This window comes from Micropterus salmoides, unplaced genomic scaffold, assembly GCF_014851395.1.
Source record: "Micropterus salmoides isolate LMB-PRFRI ecotype aquatic unplaced genomic scaffold, ASM1485139v1 Ms_hic_scaffold_22, whole genome shotgun sequence".
Lineage (NCBI taxonomy): Eukaryota > Metazoa > Chordata > Actinopteri > Centrarchiformes > Centrarchidae > Micropterus > Micropterus salmoides.
In genome coordinates this window covers 12,640,850-12,659,249 of record NW_024041373.1, presented here as the reverse complement: position 1 = coordinate 12,659,249, position 18,400 = coordinate 12,640,850, and the positions used below count along the sequence as shown (strand labels likewise).

The following is an 18,400-nucleotide window of genomic DNA, read 5'->3' as shown; positions in this document are numbered from 1 at the left end:
GCTTCTCTCTCCCTCTCCTAAAATATCTTAAGATATCCATCTGGTCAATGAACTGAAGGATAAACCGGTACAATTGCATTAACAGGGACACTATGACACACTGTTTTCACTGAAAACAACATTCTGTGGGGACTGATATTGTTTAGAAATCCTATCATAGAGATATTAGAGGCGTTCACACTAGCTAGACTAGAGTTTTCCATAGCCAACAAAAATATCTAAATTTAAGCAAGTAACAATCATTAACAACAACTTACAATTCACTCACTACATTGAATCAATCTTCCTTCACCATTCATCTGTGTGTGTCAGTGAGAGTGTGTAGTCAGGGTTATGTTGCTTGGCAGAGCAGCGATTAACTGCAGCCTCACTCAAGGTCCTATTGCCCACACAGTAGGGATTAAAGTTGTGAAGCAGAGGAAACAACCAGAATGATTATTTTAAATACAAAATATATTTGTATTATTCTATCATTTATCAGTATTCTTGCTTGTCATTTTTGTACTGTAAAAAAAAAGTATTAAAAGTAGTTTTTAGTATAAATACATGTTAATTTGGATTCATATGTTGTGTTTTTCTTACTTTACATGAACGAAAAGACAAAAATTTGTCAATTATTTCATTGGAAATAGGTTCATTTCAAAACAACAGGAACAAAAAATAAATAAATACACGGTGTAATAACCACTTATAGTGATCAATTTGACCCTGACAGACATACTATAACCGGTTTCCACTGTATAGGCTTTCTCTCATGTGACATAAACAAGTTAAAAGTCTGATGTTTTTCTCTTCCATGTTCCTGCCTCCCCTATACATCTTACTCACCCTTTTTGGTGCTTGTACCAGGGAAACATAGGGCCTCCTGGACTAAAGGGAGATCAAGGACCAGAGGTGAGTCTTTACTGTACTCATCTCATGTCTGCTGTGCCCCTCAGAGCAGGTGAAACGAGAGGCATACAAACCAGCTGAATATAAACAACAGTGAGACGACGGCCACTCAAGTTCCCTGAAATTTTTATCTTTTAGGAGTTGGATCTCATTAACAGTACCTTAGATGGATTGATGTTACTTGTAGAACTTGATCATAACAGCTGGTTCAGGCCCATATTAACTAACATACTGAAAGGTGAACATCTCATTTATCGTTTCTTCAGCTGGTTTTGGTGAGAGCTCTGTTTTTAATGGTAGTGATTATGATATTACCAGGAGAGCAGATTATTTGTTAGTGGAATATGGATAAAATTGCATATTAACATTAATGCTTAGGTTATATATGTTTTGTAAATGTAATCACTGTTTACACACTCATTTAAATGCTGAATTCCAATCATGAAACGTGATAGTTGCCAGGAGACTGATGCATGTACACTCTTTCTCAATTGTCATTCAACATAAGCTCAGTTTCGATGGTAATATGTGAAGCGCTCACATCATCAGTGTATACCAAGATCATAAACAACATAACCAATGAGTACGTTTTTATTTGAGATAACATGTGCGTGCAAAGCTACAGCTCAGTCATGACGATATCCTCAGCGTACAGTGCAGTAATTGTCATGAGACTAACCATGGTTTATTAAAAAGGCAGCAGGGGCAGCACTTCAACAACACAGCTATTTGAAATACTCTCGAAAGTCGATGTCTCGAGTGTAACTGGCTGGGCTATAACATTTGAAAGCCCAGACAATTTTGTCACCAGACAAAGGGAGAAAATAGCCCAAAGTAATGGTTTTCCTTTGTGTTTTGCCAGGGGAAGCCAGGCCTGCCTGGACTCCCAGGACTCCCGGGCGAGCCAGTAAGTATATTGGCACAAGACATAGCACTTCATGTCAAGCCTCCTTTCTCTCATTGCCTTCTCTATCACCTTGCCATTTCCTCTACTCTCTAACTCAGTCTGCCAAAATGAAAGAGAGAGATAAGAGAACTGATAAACGTCACCAGGCCGAGGTGGAGAGGAAGTTGGGAGAAAAGTCCAGAATTTTTACACAGACGATCAGTAATCAAATTTAAGAATTAATTAGTGGAAAGAGGCAAATCTGAGCGCGTTATGCCAGGAACGGAGGCAGAGGCCCAATCTGTTCTCCACACCTGCTTCAGTAATGAGCATCTGTCTTTACTCAAAAGCAGGGAGGGAAAAGAGGCATTTCATAAATCCTGGCTAAGGGAAATTATGTTGGAACACGGCAGCCCGCTGAAGCAGTGAGGAGGAGGAGATAAATGTGTGTGAGAAGATGAAGGCCTGGTGATAGATGTGTCTCTTTTCACCACTATTTACAGTGCTCGCCAGGGGAGCCAGGGGAGCAAGGGGTGCCTGGGAGAGATGGCCTGAAAGGGGAAAAGGTAGGTAAACTTCAAATTAAGTTATCACCTCAAAGAAAAATATGAAGCTATGATGTTTTATCACGGATTGAACATGCTAGACAACTTGTGAAGACACCTTTCAGATTATTTGCCCTGCATGCCATCCTCAATCATGTTGTAACTTTGTGTTCTCGCCTTTGATGCCTCTGACTACTCTGTTATTTGTACACAGTTTTTTTTTCTTGCAGTAGGACTTGTTCCAAATACTGTGCTGAAAGTGGAAAAGCGCACAGTTGACATGCATATTTGATGCGGTCTGTCACTTGTCAAAATAAACGAAGCAGTTCCCCACCCACTGGAGTCACTCTGTTTCACTCCGGGGCAAGAGAAATAAACCTAAAGTGCTGAAGATTCCTACATCCATTCACATTTATAATCCTCTTTTGTCATCTTTGCTATACTGATGCAAGTTCTGGTTGTATAATCATGTGGTAGTGTATGAATAAATACATGGAATAAACAAAGCTCACTAAGACAGCTAAGATGCTCACAGTGTCAGATGATATTTACCATGTGCAACATCTTAGTTTAGCTTGATAGCATGCAAACATTTGCTAATTCTTTCTAAAGACAAAGTACAGCTGAGGCTGATGGAAACTAAAGTTTAAAAGTACTAAAGTGTTAATCAAATTGAAATTATGACCTTATGATGCAGCAAGAGGAAAAGTGAGGGGATCATCCAGGTCTGTAGGAATCATCCTCAAAGGACCATACATCTTTGTACAAAATTTGTGGCAATACACCTTATAGATTTTGATATTTGTGGTGCACCAACCAACACTGCAAAAAGACAACAGCCCTAAGGCCGTAAAATTGCACCGCAGAAGTTGATTTTATCCATGACTGGATAAAAATATATTTGAGGCAGTGAAAAGAAAGTGGACACTGCTGTTTCTGCCCTGTGGACAGTGATGTCCAACCTTAAAACCCGATGGTTTTGTGAGGGCCCATGCAGGGCCAAAAGCTGTCCCCTCTAACAAACAATGTTAATGTTTATACCCATTGATGTACCTGCTTTACCCTCCAGCCTTGTCCTTGTTCACCTCCCTGTGTGTAATACAGCATATCCTTTGCATTGCTGAGATAACACAGCCACTCTGACATTTTGTCTATGGAGAAACTTCTGAAAGCTGTTTGTCTTTCTGTCTGAAGGGGGACTCTGGTGGAGTGATGGGGCCACAGGGACCTCCAGGTCCCAAGGGTGAGCCTGGAGAGCCTGGAGGTGGATATATGGTGGGTACCATATTGAGTTTCAGCAGTCACTTTCAACTGACCTTGATGGCTTCAGACCTCGAGTCACAGGACACAGAAGATGGCAGTGTAGAAAACAAGAACATTCAACAGAAGTTCAGAAAGCAGAAATTCTGCAAATAGCTGGAACAGCAACAGATGAGTTAAAGGAAACTAGCTCCTCCAGCTGTGTAGCTGCCATGACATTATGGAGATGCAATGCCATTAGGTAATCCACCATTGGATAACCCCAGCTTGGGTAATCACCTATCCTCCCATTTTGGAGCTTATAGCTGTTGAAGCACTCTCTTTAATGGACGTGGCTTTGCATATAGAAATGTTCATTATAGCTTCACCAAAAAGGGGTTGCATGTGCAGCCAAGGCCTCAGTCCTGGTTGACAGAACTTGGGCTCCTCAGTCACCAGCAAGTGCTCTATAAGGCTTTAAACAATCATGTTTGTGTGTGTGAACTGAACATTAAGCCCAACAGCAGACCTACTCATCAAGCAAGGGGTGCTGTGTTCGGTTGAGCAGAGTAATAAGGGAAAGATTGCATTCAGGCAGAAGTATTTAAACCTATTTAATGTTCTCTAGCACTGTGAAAATTGGAGCAGGATTGGAAAAGAGGGCTATATAAGTGTGTGTGCGTGTAAATGTCAAGGGGAGCTGTTTACAGCAGGCCAATGACCTCTTATTGTTGTTACATAGTTCAAAAGTCAAACAAAGAGAGCTCTATCTATCGTAGAGGACATCCTTCTGCATCGATCCTGATAGTCTTTTACGAACGTCATTTCCATCTGCAGCTGTTGGAGGAAAATTCATTCTCAACATTTTATGGTCTTTATTAGGTAAGACAAAGAAAAGGGAAAAAAGCCATAAACAGAATTGTAAATGGTCTCTGCATCTTTAATGAGTCAGCCTGCTCAAGTCTTGAATGTCACTTTATTGATTTTACCTTTAAATGAATAATGAGCAATTTACTGTTTGTTTCTTTTGGCTTTTATTATTTGCATATATTAGCCATCTCTCTCTAAAGTACTGAAATAAAGGTTTTGTTTCAATAGAGTGCTAACGCATAATGTTTAATGGAACTTTCTGAAAATGCTGTCTTGGGATAATATTATTTGTCCCCAAAAAGTTCTGTGCTTCCCAGACCTTTTCTCTGTTTTATGTTTGAGTGAATTGGTACATTTCTCCCTAAAACTGTAGAATTGCTGTGTAAGTTCAAATCCAACTACCGCACAGCTAATTTACATTGTGCAATGTAGGACTTGTAACACTAATACATGCTGACCACAGAAATCAATGTCTCATCTGAACTGTACAGTAAATAATGCTCACAGTAGCCTCGATTCCAATCAAGATTTTTCTCTGTGGTATGGCATTATCAGTTTGCCTCTATACATGGAAACTATTAAAAGTGTTGTAAACAGTATTGAACATGAGCTCATAATGCAGCTCTGTGTTCAGACTGCTGTTTGTACTGTGGAGTGTAGCTCGCACACATCCAGTAGTTAAATTCTGGCACTAGAACAACTTTTTTGGGCTGCACCTCAGTGAACTGCTGATGAATGTGCGGTGAATCCTTATCCTGATGTCTTCTTCTTGTTTTGTAGGGCGATGGTTTGTCTCTAACCAGAGGGTCTCGTGGGCCCAAGGTAGGAAGCACTGCTGTGGTGGAGCATCTATACTGCTCACTATGTGAACTTCTGCAGATAGATCAGGAATGTTCATGGTAACTGTGCATGTTTTACCATAATAATTTCATGTTCAAGTTCAGTATAGGTTAGTGGTTCCCAGTTTTTTTTTGGCCAACTGTCAGACCGAACTCAAGCACTCCTTCATCAACACCAGTCACCTGTCATGCTCCAAATGTGTTCCTTTGAAATGATTTTAAACTAATAAAAGTGTGTATTGTTAGACTACAATAATACTTTCATACAATAGACTGTCTGACTGTCTTTTGTGGTTGAAGCTAAATGTTTCAAACATTTATCCATTACTTTAGCTATCTTCTTGATCTACAAATTCATTCCTTTAAGCATCTATTCCAACCATTTGTCTGTTACTTTTAGACCTATCTGCTGACTTGCTGGCTACTTTTCACACACCCTTAATAGCAACACACACTGCAGTGTTTAGGTTGGCAGCTGACTCAGTATAAGGACTTTTGTTTTAACCTGTTGTTTTTGCCTGTTTGTAGTGAATGTTTTAACTAATTACTATTTCAAATTAGTTGAGCTTTAATTAAATTCTCTGCAATCTTTAAACATACCCCCTTGCAACTGCAGAGGAACCGATGGTTGAGAATCACTCGAGTAGGCGATACCATTCATATAGGTAAAATATGCTCACATACTGTATTTACTTCATTTTAAACTGAGATTTCAAGGTTTTGGAGTTTGGCAGCAGGTTTAGACAATAATGCACTAAAGATGCCCCAGTTATCAAAGGAACATAATGTTTTTTTTTAGCCTTGAAACTACTGAAGGCAAAATACAAAACGGAAAATGAGTTCCGGCAGAGTCTGAATACTTAATGATCATGCAGTGCAGCGGCTCTCCATGACGTCTGGATTCACTATCACTGAAACCCCACTGCTCTCTTTGATTTTTGTCAGGGTGAGCGAGGTGTCCCAGGATTGCCAGGAGATCATGGTGAAAAAGGAGAACCTGGCGAGAGTGTCATCGGCCCGGTTGTGAGTGCGATGTTGTATTGATTTGTCTCTGTCTCCCACATTAATATTTTAGTTCAAACTATGATACCTTCAGATTCCTGTCTGTAGGCATTGAAATATCCTCTTTGAATATCAAGATCAGCATTCATTAAATACACTGTCCGATGAAAATGCTAGTCATAACTGTGAGGTGCTGGCGTATTGCGCTCTGCCTTCGTCATATATGCTCTGCACCAAACCTCACAGATTAGATTGTGAGTGAGTCTGCTTTCATTTTTGAAATACAGGATTGTTGGAGACAGAGAATCAATAGAGCGAATGCTGTCTAACACAATTCCTTTATGGGATAGTGGGTGCTAGAGGGCTGACGGTGTTAACACGATGTGTGATGTGTTCTTAGGGCCCCATGGGACCCCCAGGAAAGCCGGGAATTGAGGTCGGTGGAAAATGTACTAAATCCACAACACACAAACAGCATGTTCACCTTTACTTTCTAATTTTCAGCTCAACGCTGCTATGGCCCAGCACTCTTTTGTGCAATACAAATAATACTTGTCGGTGTTTGTTAGTTGTTAGCTGGTTGTTTAAAGCAAGAATCTTCAAATCATGTGTCTGGGCGTTTCAGGGCCCTCGTGGACCCTCAGGTTTATCTGGCCCTCCTGGAGCTCCAGGAAGGGAGGTGAGTGAGATCAGTCTGCCCTTCGACTCTTATACACTCCCTCACAGATCTGCAGATAAAAGATGACTAATAAGAAGCATAAAAGAATGTCAGCTACTGTAGATGAACAAGTATCACAGCTCCTGGACACTAATCCCCACCAACTGAGATAAGGGTGAAAGCAGAGTCTTGCATGTCTGTTTAATATCATAGCCAGGAGGATTGTTAACTGCTTTCTTTGTCTCAATTAAAGGGCTCCCCTGGTAGACCAGGCCCCCCGGGCCCTGCTGGACCCCCAGGTGAACCAGTAAGTAAGGAAATCTGTTGTCTGTCTGTGATTTCTGCAGTTCAGCAACATTGCTGCATCACTGCTTGAACTACTGAGCTCACCTTAAATTCAAAGTCACTATTAAAAGAGTAAAGCTCCAATTTTGGGATCATTAGCAGCTAGCCCTGCTGTTCACTAAACAACATCACTTTCAGGAAAATGTTATAGTTTATGACAAATTGGCAGCACCCTGTTGTCAAAACATGCTTTCACATCTTTCTTGTCTATTCATGTGTTTCAAGTAAGCAATATTTACTGTTGTTCTGAAAGCTGTAGTGTGGTAGGAGTGCTGCTGTTGCATCAAAGCCTTGTACATTTGTAACTTATTTATATTCATGTGTTGTAAAGACACAGGAAGCACATTTATTGTCTATTTGATGTTTTAAAAAATATACATAGGCTGCAATTCAACATGTTTTCCTCAACTCGACAGAACAACAATATTTTGAAGATGTGAGGACTCTGTCTTTCAGCAACAAAGTTATTAAACTGTTTCCTCAAGCATTGCAGATAAAAACTAGAAATGAAACACTGAAAAAGAAGTTTGTTAAAACGTTTGGGGTGAAATCACATTCCTTAAAGACTTATAAGATGGTCTCATAAATTGATGTTTCGAGCAATTTACAAGATACAGTTGCACCAACTAAAAGAACAGTAGAATATTTCCACAACATGAAAGATTTGTTCACTCTGAAATGAAGACTGTGGCAATGTGTCATGGATTTCTTTCTTGTTTTGTTTTTTGTCAGACTGCTCTGCCAATTGTTGGAGACATGGGCGCTTTACTTAAGGTATTGTATCTTCATAGTTAACGATTGAGCTTTTCACAAACAGTAATATGCAAAGTGGCACGTTAGTATTTAAAAATGATCGATATTTGTTAATTTAAGTGCCCTTCTGCTAATTTTTGGATGCTATCAGTTTACAGCGATAGTAAAAGCCTGGGAGAAAGATCTGTAGAAAAGACAAATCATCTCACATGAGGCTCCAGGCGTACACAGTCACCGCAGGTGCATAGTCAAACTGTATGACAACATGTTTAATTAGTGAAGATAATAGCATATAGAGATGTCACACCAGTGCAATGTAAATATTCAGTGTAAAAAAACAATTACACACATAAAAAATAAACATTGAATTCCTCTGCAGATATGTAAACATACTGTAGATAGTTTTGAAAATATCATTGCAATGTGGCAGTTTTCTTCCCACAGCACGAAGACTCACATTAGTTTATTTCACAGCTAAAGCCTTTTAACAAAAAGCTTTGACAACAGGTCTCACTTCTCTTGCTTCTGAAATGATTGAAATATTTTATAAATCTGTTCCCTAAAACCACCAGCCATGCAGCGTGGTCTTTATTTTCTTACTTTGAAACTGTGTTCCAACATGTTTGTCATACATAAAAGGTTATTGTCCCTATTCTATCCATCATTTGGCACAAACAGCATCCAAGGTACTTTTTAACTTTTCTGACCAAATGCCAAATTTGGACCCGGACTGTGAGGCCAAACGCAATGTGAAACACTATTCAGCCTGCAGCCTTTATTATCTGAGATTATAGAGTAAAAAGGGAGATCAAGTACTTCTTTTGTGGCTGTTACCTTTCATAATGGGCATTTTCCATCAAAATCCACACAAATAACAGATTCTTTTTTTCTTTTGATGGAAGCAGAGTAGTCACCTTCCTTAATTATAATACCTGCAGGGCAGCACTTAGCTAAATAATGTGTTTTAAGGTTTAATACTTAATGCACGTCAACTCTGACAATAAATAAAATACCTTCACCTCACCAATCATTAATAGATAAAGACAGTTGCCAGCAGTCTTATGATTTTCTTTCACCTTTTCCTTCAGTGTCAACTTATTGTATCCATTAAGTGCTCTGTTAGATTCTGCTACTGTTTGCAGCCTTCATCGGAGTTGTTTAGTAGCTACTTACTTACTTATATTTAACACCTGGGTGACACCTACAAAAAAGGTCTACACACAGTTTTGTTTCATTCATAAGCTCAATAATAACATGCTCTTATATTGTTTTATTGCTAACATTTCCCGGAAGATAATTAGATGACTAGGATGTCCAGGTTATTTTCCATATTGTATTTCAGACTCAGCTTCTGATTTAATGCCGCTTTTTAATGGTGCTCTATTCTCCCTCCAACTGTTCTTACCTATTTCCTGGAAGGTGCAGTGCCTATATCTAGACTGGATCAGGGACAATGATATTTAAGATTCTCACCTAAATGTCAAAGTCAATAAGTTTGACAAAGTTCACCACTCACCTAGTTGTGGGACACTCTTGGTGGGTTCGCATTATTTCTGCTCTGCAGACATTTAGAGAACACTTTGTGTCAGGTGGGGTCTTGTCCTCCACCCAGGGGATGTGACATAATAAAGGGTGAATATGCAGTGCTCCAGCTCAGCTTGATGAAATCTTGTCTGTGCCACCACTTTTGCTTCCTGCCTTGCCTGCGCTGGCAGAATGCCTGCAGTGTGTGCCAGACGAGAGTCCCAGGGCTTCCTGGGCAGAAGGGAGAGAAGGGGTCCCCTGGAACGCACGGAGTAGAAGGCATGGTGGGAGAAAAGGTACAAGTGACTCATCAACATGGCAGGCAATTTGGAACAGACATTGTAAACATGTGTATCTGACCATGATACTTTGCACTACATGAAACTTGTTAAATCTCCTCCAGTTGTTGCTTATTAAATGTGTGTGCTTACAACCATGTTAAGAGTGTACTTGTATCCTAAACAGGGGGATCCTGGTGTAAGAGGTCCTATGGGTAACCCTGGGAAAGAAGGCCCAAAGGTAGGCATGGGAATATTAGTTGTAAATATCCTCAGTACATAATAAAACACATCTTTAATGTAATGCGTGTGGATCTAAATAAACGATTCAGCTTCTATGATAGTGTTTATTGAAATGTATGTTTAATCTAGTATATAGAGATTAGCATTGACAAACACTTTTCATAAATTGTCTTTTGGATTATCTCTGGAAGCCTCACCAGCTGTTCTACACCTCACATTATTCTGTACACCCGTATGCGCTCACTGCAGAATATGTTGCTATGGATACAGTGTTGTACCACAGCGATACAGGCAAGGCATTTTCAAGGCATGTGCTGTAAGAGGGGAAGAGACATTTTGAAGTTTACACCCATCAGCCTTGAGTTTTAGGCCTTTGGTGAAAAGCATTCACTCTTCTTTCCCTCCTTGGTTTTGCCTCCCTGCAGGGTGTAAAAGGAGAGAGAGGGTTCCAAGGCCCTACAGGGGAAAAAGGTGATGAGGTGAGTGAAAAAAGTTCAATCTTAACAAATGAATCCAGCAGTTATCTTACCATCCAGAAGCCACTGTGACATTGAGAGGCAGGTTTTTCAAAGGAATGTAAATATATTGTAATGTCTGCCTCATTTTACAGCCTGTCTGCTCTGAAAGTCAGTTTTCAAAAGAAGCAATCAAAAGCTAGCACAGTGCTGCGTGTGCACTATGCCCTATCATTCACACTCAGAGGACCTACTTTATAGAACCTGTATGCCCTGCATGCGTGTGTGTGCTAATTAAAAAACAAGGCACTCTTTAGAGGAGCTGAGAAGCATTTCATAGGTCAACTTTCAGCATTGAAGTGCAATGGAAGGAGATTTTCACTAACAGGCACACTTGTTTCTAGACAGTCCAGGCTCAATTATAACATGGTTTTAGCCATGTTGAGTTTTTTTGTGATAAAACAAATCAATGAAAGAAACACATGCTTTGTGATCTGTAAAATATACAACAAAGAGTACAGAAAGACCTAACCACTTAATAAAGATGCCACATGTAGACATGCCCCACAGACATTTTTAAGGGTGTTACGAAGATAAGAAAATATCAACACAGTCACTGCAGTGAATAGAAGAGTTTTCTAATTCATCCTCTAGAGTAGTCGGAATTGGATTCCTGGAAAGCCATTACAGGAATCAAGAAAACAGGTTTGATCAGACATGGACAAATAAATTACACCTTACTCCTTGGGTTTAAAGTATTTGCTCAGGTGATGTGGGCATCTGGCCCTGTAGAATTACTGCCTGTTCACTACACTATATCCATCACTGCCATAGATGGACATATTGCATATAGAGTGACTGTAATTAAAGATGTTTTACTTTGCATACACGAGACGTCTGTAAAATTGCGAGCTGCTTGGTGTTCACATTGAAGTAGATCTTACCTTTCAAATACAACATCCACATCTAGATAATGATTGAGCTCTCCTACAGCTGTATTTTTTCTTATGTGTAATGTTTCTGAATGACTTAAAGGGGTATACTGTAAGTCCAGGGAAATATGGATGTAATTTTTTTTTTTTTTAAAGCAAGAAATTGTTCAACAAATGATGATCCACTATGTCTCCTCCAGGGGCCTCCAGGAGTATCAGGACTTCCTGGTGTTACTGGTCGTACAGGGGCCAAAGTAAGAAGCCTTTACCTCATGTGGTCTGCTATAATACAGAATCTCATTCATTATTTCATAACAAGGTCTTTTTAATCACGACTTGCGCAAGGCTTCTTTCGCAGGGTCAATGCTTAAACCAAATTTCATTGTAAGGATGCTGTTCTACTTGTAGGGGCCTATGGGTAGACCCGGGCCAATAGGCCAAGTGGGAGGAAAAGGAGAAAAGGTAACGTGTTTTACCATTTATTTATGTATGTGGTGTATGTGTCTTCATAGGTTTTATATACAGTATACAGTGTATGACTATGATATGTTTAGTAGAATACCATGGCTCAGAGCCTATGATAAATAAATGGTCTTGACTAAGAGTATATAAATAACCTTTCTGTAAATTCTTTCCCCATAAAAGCAGATTTATCATACATTTTGCTAGGTTATTACCAAGCATAGACACAGGAATAGAGGGTTTGGACCCAAATACGGAACACTTAGGCAGACTAGGTACCGTTCTAAGTGTTTCATTCAAGTGATCTTGGTTTGATCAGATGAGGCAGGCAGACCAAGATATTAACAAATCCAAAAAAAGATACAAACAGAAATCCAAGGAGCATGAAATCCATAAGTAAATCCAAAACATAACAGAATAATCCGGGAACAGACAAAGACACACGACAACATAAGGAAACGAATTGACAAGGAACAAAGAAAACACACAGACTAATACAGAGACAGAGAGGGCAGGGTGATTAGACACAGGTAGAAATGCTTGACAGACAGAAAGCAACGCTAGACAATGACATCAGCAGCAGATAATGTCAAAATAAAACAGGAAGCCTGGAACAAATGAATGACAAGACAAAACAAAATGTAATCAAGGTCAAAGAACAAGAAACACAAAGACAGTAAGTGATTAACAAACTAAGACAGGAAATACAAAAACCAAAAACCCCAAAACCGTGCCCCAAGAGACTCCAGCTCCTGTAATAAAGATTATAAAGTTAGAAGTGTAGCAAACCAGATCTTTTCAAGGAATCTTAAAGTGGCAAATGAGGTTCCATACCATTGGATTACATTAGCCTGTGGTTGATAAACATTTCCATTTGACTGACATCTGACATGTTTGAGAATTCCTCTGGTTTGTGTTTGGCAGGGGAATGAAGGAGCGCCAGGCAGACCAGGACTTCCGGGGCCTCCGGTAAGTTCCTCCCGCCTCAGCAAGAGCCAGATAGTGGTAACAAGTCTCAAAACCTCCGATAGGGTAATGGTTCACAGCGCACTATGTGCCAGATTTACTAAAGGTTTGCATGAGTGAAAACATGTGCAAACTTGATATCACCAGCGAATTAACACGTAAGCTGAAGGACGTCTTTCAAAAGTGCAAGATAGCACCTAGCACCAAGCCTAAACGCAATTTCATGTGAGTGCAACGGCATCTGTATTTAATACGTTTGAGAGGAAGGTGCAAACCGGAAAGTGTTGCGCAGAGATGGCTGCTGTTATTGTTGCCAGAAGGAGAAAGAAAACATAGAGAAATTAACAATATTAGATAATATTATTGTATATCCAATGTATTGAAATACAATTGTTTTATTTTATATATTCAATGAACTATATGAATTGAATAGTTTTTTTGTATTTTCCTTGAAGCTTTGGCAATGATGTATTAACACTGATGCCAATAAAGCTAATTTCGTTTCAACCTGACTTCTTTTCTCCGTGAGCTGGAAGAATTTAGAAAATTGCGTGGCGCTGCGGAGAAGCCCGAGCTGCAGTAGTGCATGGTTTATGTGTAAAATTCATCCAACCAGAGGGAACGATCACCAACTGTTCACAGCGAGTCGGTCGTAATAGCGACACAACCCATTGTAGTGTATCGGAGAGGGAATGGGGCATACAGGGCCAAGGACAGGAGATCGTGGAGCAACCGGGCGCGCTGCGGACTGTCGGTAATTGTTCCTTCTGGCTGGATGAAGCACGATCTGCTTAGTTGATCACCCATAACAGGTACTAAAATTGCATGTGCAATATTTTAGAATACACACGCAATTTAGTACTCTTTATTCGGGATGTTAGTAAATCGGGCCAAAGTATGCTTAAAAACATTTTATCATTTTGTTACACAAACCGACGTTCTTCATTCTGTTAATAAAATCTCAAGGTTACAGACTTATAGCTATCTATTCAACACACTTTTTTTCCTCTTGCTTTTATCAGCAAAGAATTTATTTTCCCATGATGAAGTGAAGGTTAGAGCCAAACCTTTGCCTTGGCAGCACTTTCCCACAGAAATGACCATCAGTACACTTATATTCTGCCCAGTCTAATAGTATTTAGGGTAACAAGAAAAACGTAACTGACAAACATGTACAAATGTGATGAAATTGTGGCGACCTGCTCACTGACGTTGAATCATGTTCCCTCCCTTTAAAAGGCCAGTGAGTAAGCACTTCCAAAGGCAAATCTATAATTCATCAACCATCCCCTTGAACCTGCCGTGCCCCCCCCCCCCCCCCCCCCCCCCCCCCCCCCCCCCACACACACACCCTGGTCTCATAAACTGCAGTCTGGGAGGACAGGGGATGGCTCAGTGGCCTGAAAAGGGCACAGGCATCCGCTTGCTTCTAAATGAGAACCTTGACTCCTTCTACATTTACAATAGCTGCCCTCTACCAATCTATCATGGGAAAAACATTCTTTTATGATCTAATACTACCCAAGAAGTGTAGATTACCTAGTTCTCATACCCAAATCTCTTTTAATCAGTGTGCTCTTTTGTATTTCTTAGATACTCTCGTTTTTTGAATTAACGCTGGCTCAAGGATTATTAAGTCTACTGTTCTCTGTTTTTCCTGTTCTTTTCACTTCTCACTCTCTCGCACGCTCTTCTCCTCTCTTTGTGTAATCACCAAATGAGCTATTGATCTCTCTCATGTAGCTTTTAAGGGCTTAACAGTGTATAACTGCTCCAGACCTACTGTACAGTTTTCTGTAAAGACTCTTGGTGCCTGAAACTCACAGAACAGTGAGGATAGTCTCTGAGAGGAGATGTCTAAATTGCTGCTGATTGTGTTTTAGGGCGTGCCCAGTGCGGAGGGCAATGGGATGAGCAGTCTGTACAAGCTGCAGGTAAAGGACTTTAACTCAAATAATGTCAGTGTGATCCATTGAACGCATGGTATCTGACATATTGGCAGAAAAGTTTCTGTGCTTGTGGTTAAAATGTGTTTGACCCATATTGTAAAATATACTCATAATATGAAAAAATGTCTTTTCAGAGTGGTGGAGCTATTTTAGGACCCCCTGGAGCTCCTGGTGCCCCGGTAAGCATAATCACTGGTATGCCTGAAGCAAATCCTTTATTGTGTACTTTGAAGAAACACTAGCACACAAGCATGTTGATATTGTAAGAGCCGCAGAACCTGGGAGAGCTGAATAACAAAAAACCTGAGTAGCCTGAGTAGTGTTATCTCGGCGTCTGAGGAACTATCACAGTCAATCATGTTCACTGAGAGCTGGTGGTTGGTGACGGCCAAGAGGCTTCCTGACTCTCAAACAGGTGTCTCTGACCTGCCCCAGGACACACCACATCATTGATATGCAAAATGGACTTCACTTCAGTTGCTCTGCACAGTTCCAAGCCGAAGTGACCCGATTTTGCTTATCAGCTTCCCCCTGCTCCTCCTTATCAGACAGTTTGTAATCGTGCCCAGTCCTGGGAGACATTCACTCACAGCCCTTGCAGGGATCCATCCACCACAACCAAACGTTAAAGGTGGCGACATAAAATAGACACTCCAATATCCCCAGTGCACAATACACATGAACCACAGCTTAAATCTTGAGGATGCTTTTGCCTATACTGCATCCATCACAGCCCTACAGCTCCACTGGAGCAATCAATAAGAGAGCCTCTTCATCTGTGTTAAGGGGCCCTATTTATCAATTACTCCTTGTTTTATTAATGTGGAAAAATGCTGAAATGCTTGAAGTGAAACCTGCATGGTCAGTGTTATTAAAAGCATGTGTGATAACCAGACTGGATTATGTGATCCTGATCACTGATTAATCTTGCTTGAGAAAGACCACAGGTACATATAACACAATGGGAGCATGATTTACAGACAGAAATTGCAAGAAAAGAGAGGCAATAATGAATACTATTAATTTTAATGACAATAACATACAGTAGCCACATGTCATTTCAGACTATATTTATGATTTGTATGGTAGTAGTTGTCACATTTATGGGAGTAATCTGTCCTCTCTCTCTCTCTCTCTCTCTCTCTCTCTCTCTCTCTCTCTGTCTCTCTCTGTCTCTCAAGGGTCCCAAAGGAGATGAAGGACCTGCAGTGAGTTGAGGCTTTTCCTTCTGGAATGTATTTTAATGAAATATTTGTCTATTTTCTGTTGCTGTAGCCCCCAGAAATGGAGAAGTCAGAGTTGCCAGTTCCTTTCTATCATTGTCTCTGTGGTTCTCTACAACATAAGTCAATACACCCTCAAGCCTGATCACTTAACCACTCTCAGTAGAAGTCCAACATACAGCAAAAAAATGATCACGTCTCCTGCAGATATGAAACCTTTGCTCCATATTGTCTTGCCAGTGGGAAACTATGAACACTCTCTGCACTTAAAATCCCAACCACCACCACCATACTGACGACTGAACACAATCCACACAGACATGGAAACAATTCGGTGCTTCTGCCATCAACTTGAATTCTTTATTCTCACGGGGCCAATTGCATTTTTTATTGTTTTGTTGCACAGTGATTTTTCACCAGGATGTTAATTTGACATTTTAATAAATTGTGTGAGCGGCTCCGGTGCTGTGGTGGAATTGCCCCAATCCGTCTCACAGCTGATCTTCTGGCTGGCCCACCCTCCCCTTAGCCGCACTCGCTTATTCATGACAATCTACATGTGTGACAATTACCTGCACTATCCGTCTATGTCAGCACCGGTTGCCCCTCTATTCTGTGTAATGGCATTTCTCCGTGGCAGCTTGAAGAAGATGAGGTAGATAGAGGCCATCACTTGTTCGCCGCACTGGGAATGGGCCTCAATTTTTAGTGCAGAAAGCAAGTCTGATTGTGATTGTCAAATGGGGCTCTTTTCTATCCCATCTATAGACTACTAGGTGTGACAGCGTGTGTCATAGATCATATAATATACGCCGGCTGAAGTATTGTCCTCTTAGGATTATCTCCATATTGACACATGAACGGTTGTATTAATAATATCTGAGTGAGAATATCAAGAGAGAGATGGAAATGTGCAAAATCATGGCTCCTGCAGAATTTAATTTACTTGCCTTCATACAGCTTTGATCTATATTTGCTTGTTTATGCATACTGACAGCCTTATAATGATATCTTTTACCTTTCGGTAGCTCATCACCAAGCTCACCCTCCTACTGAGGGAGACAAAAATAGCATCATTCTTGGTTGCAAAAAGGGGGAACTAACAACCCTTAGTGTATATTAGTAGTGTCTTGACCTCAGCAGGTGGTGTGTTTTTCTGTCATAGGGGGAACCAGGGGCCATGGGATTACCCGGGAATGATGGGCTACCTGGTGCAAAGGTAAGCAACGGCATCAGCCTAACCTGATTAGGTTACAGTTAGGGAAAGTGCTTTCTCTGTAATTCATTCGTATTACAGAACATTTAGTCAGTTTATTTCTGAAATGGAATATTAGGCTAAAAAACTTTACTTTTTTTAAATGCTTGCCAGAGTGAAAGTGAAACACATAATTTGTTCCTGTTGAAGTTATGAGTCAACCTAAGGGAAAATAATAATGTTTAGGAGAATTCAGTCACTAGGGAGTTTTTTCTTTTCTTTTTTTTTTTTTTTGAAATCGACTGAAGGAATTTCAGGTTGAAATCTCTGAACTGGATGTACAGCAATACCACAGCAATTTAGAGCCAAAGCGTTTATGTAATAGTCATCCACCTGCATAATGAAATGCTACTATTGGATGCATTTTCCTTACTGGAATAAAACAAGCCCTGTGTGCAACTTTTCACAACTTCCTACATCTGAATTCGCATTGACAGTGTGTATGTGTGTGTGAGTGAGTATGTGTTGAGGGGTGGAACGTTTCAGTTTCTGTGACATCCAGAGTCATTTATCCTTTTAGGTATGACATATGCAAAGCGTTTGCTTATGAAATATGAAGAAGACTTAAGTTCATAAGAAGGCTGTTTATCATAACTCCCTATTCAGTAGAAACTTAGAGTGTTTTTAAGTGAATGTTGCATTTGTCCAAGAGCATTCATTATACCCAAGTTTAGGCAGTTTCTGACATCAGTATCTATGTGTCTACATGACATGGCAGTGATTTATGTGTGTTCTTTGCAATGTGTATGTCATCTATCTGACATGTCTACAACGTTTCCTTCAGGGTGATATTGGTTTGACTGGTCCACCTGGGATGACAGGTCCTGCAGTAAGTGAGATTCTTATTTTTTAATTAATTTACGCTGACATGTACTCCTCCTTGATCATTCATTTGTGTTGTTTAAGTCTTGGCAACAAGTTGATGATGTTTCAAAAAGTATGCAGAGTAGCACCTATCAAAACAGAAGTCCCATAACACAATACAGCTTTGATTAAGAACTTGGATATAAACCTACGGTCTGTTCAGTGGATTTTCTGTGCAGTTATAGTAGGCTGGTTGGTATAGCTAAATGGGAGGTTGCAGA

General features: G+C 40.2%; 1 protein-coding gene across 1 annotated transcript in view; it reads left to right on the top strand.

The window, feature by feature from the left end:
* Positions 1-18,400, top strand: part of LOC119917672 (collagen alpha-1(XIX) chain) — a 99,122-nt gene that overhangs the window by 65,767 nt on the left and 14,955 nt on the right. Inside the window, exons 25-45 of the mRNA XM_038738094.1 lie at positions 850-894; positions 1,754-1,798; positions 2,281-2,343; positions 3,517-3,597; positions 5,212-5,253; positions 6,216-6,293; positions 6,673-6,708; positions 6,898-6,951; positions 7,184-7,237; positions 8,008-8,049; positions 9,744-9,848; positions 10,018-10,071; positions 10,499-10,552; positions 11,661-11,714; positions 11,869-11,922; positions 12,847-12,891; positions 14,772-14,822; positions 14,972-15,016; positions 16,019-16,045; positions 17,226-17,279; positions 18,100-18,144. Coding sequence (XP_038594022.1) covers positions 850-894; positions 1,754-1,798; positions 2,281-2,343; positions 3,517-3,597; positions 5,212-5,253; positions 6,216-6,293; positions 6,673-6,708; positions 6,898-6,951; positions 7,184-7,237; positions 8,008-8,049; positions 9,744-9,848; positions 10,018-10,071; positions 10,499-10,552; positions 11,661-11,714; positions 11,869-11,922; positions 12,847-12,891; positions 14,772-14,822; positions 14,972-15,016; positions 16,019-16,045; positions 17,226-17,279; positions 18,100-18,144 — 1,128 coding nt within the window. The remainder of the gene's footprint in view (positions 1-849; positions 895-1,753; positions 1,799-2,280; positions 2,344-3,516; positions 3,598-5,211; positions 5,254-6,215; positions 6,294-6,672; positions 6,709-6,897; positions 6,952-7,183; positions 7,238-8,007; positions 8,050-9,743; positions 9,849-10,017; positions 10,072-10,498; positions 10,553-11,660; positions 11,715-11,868; positions 11,923-12,846; positions 12,892-14,771; positions 14,823-14,971; positions 15,017-16,018; positions 16,046-17,225; positions 17,280-18,099; positions 18,145-18,400) is intronic.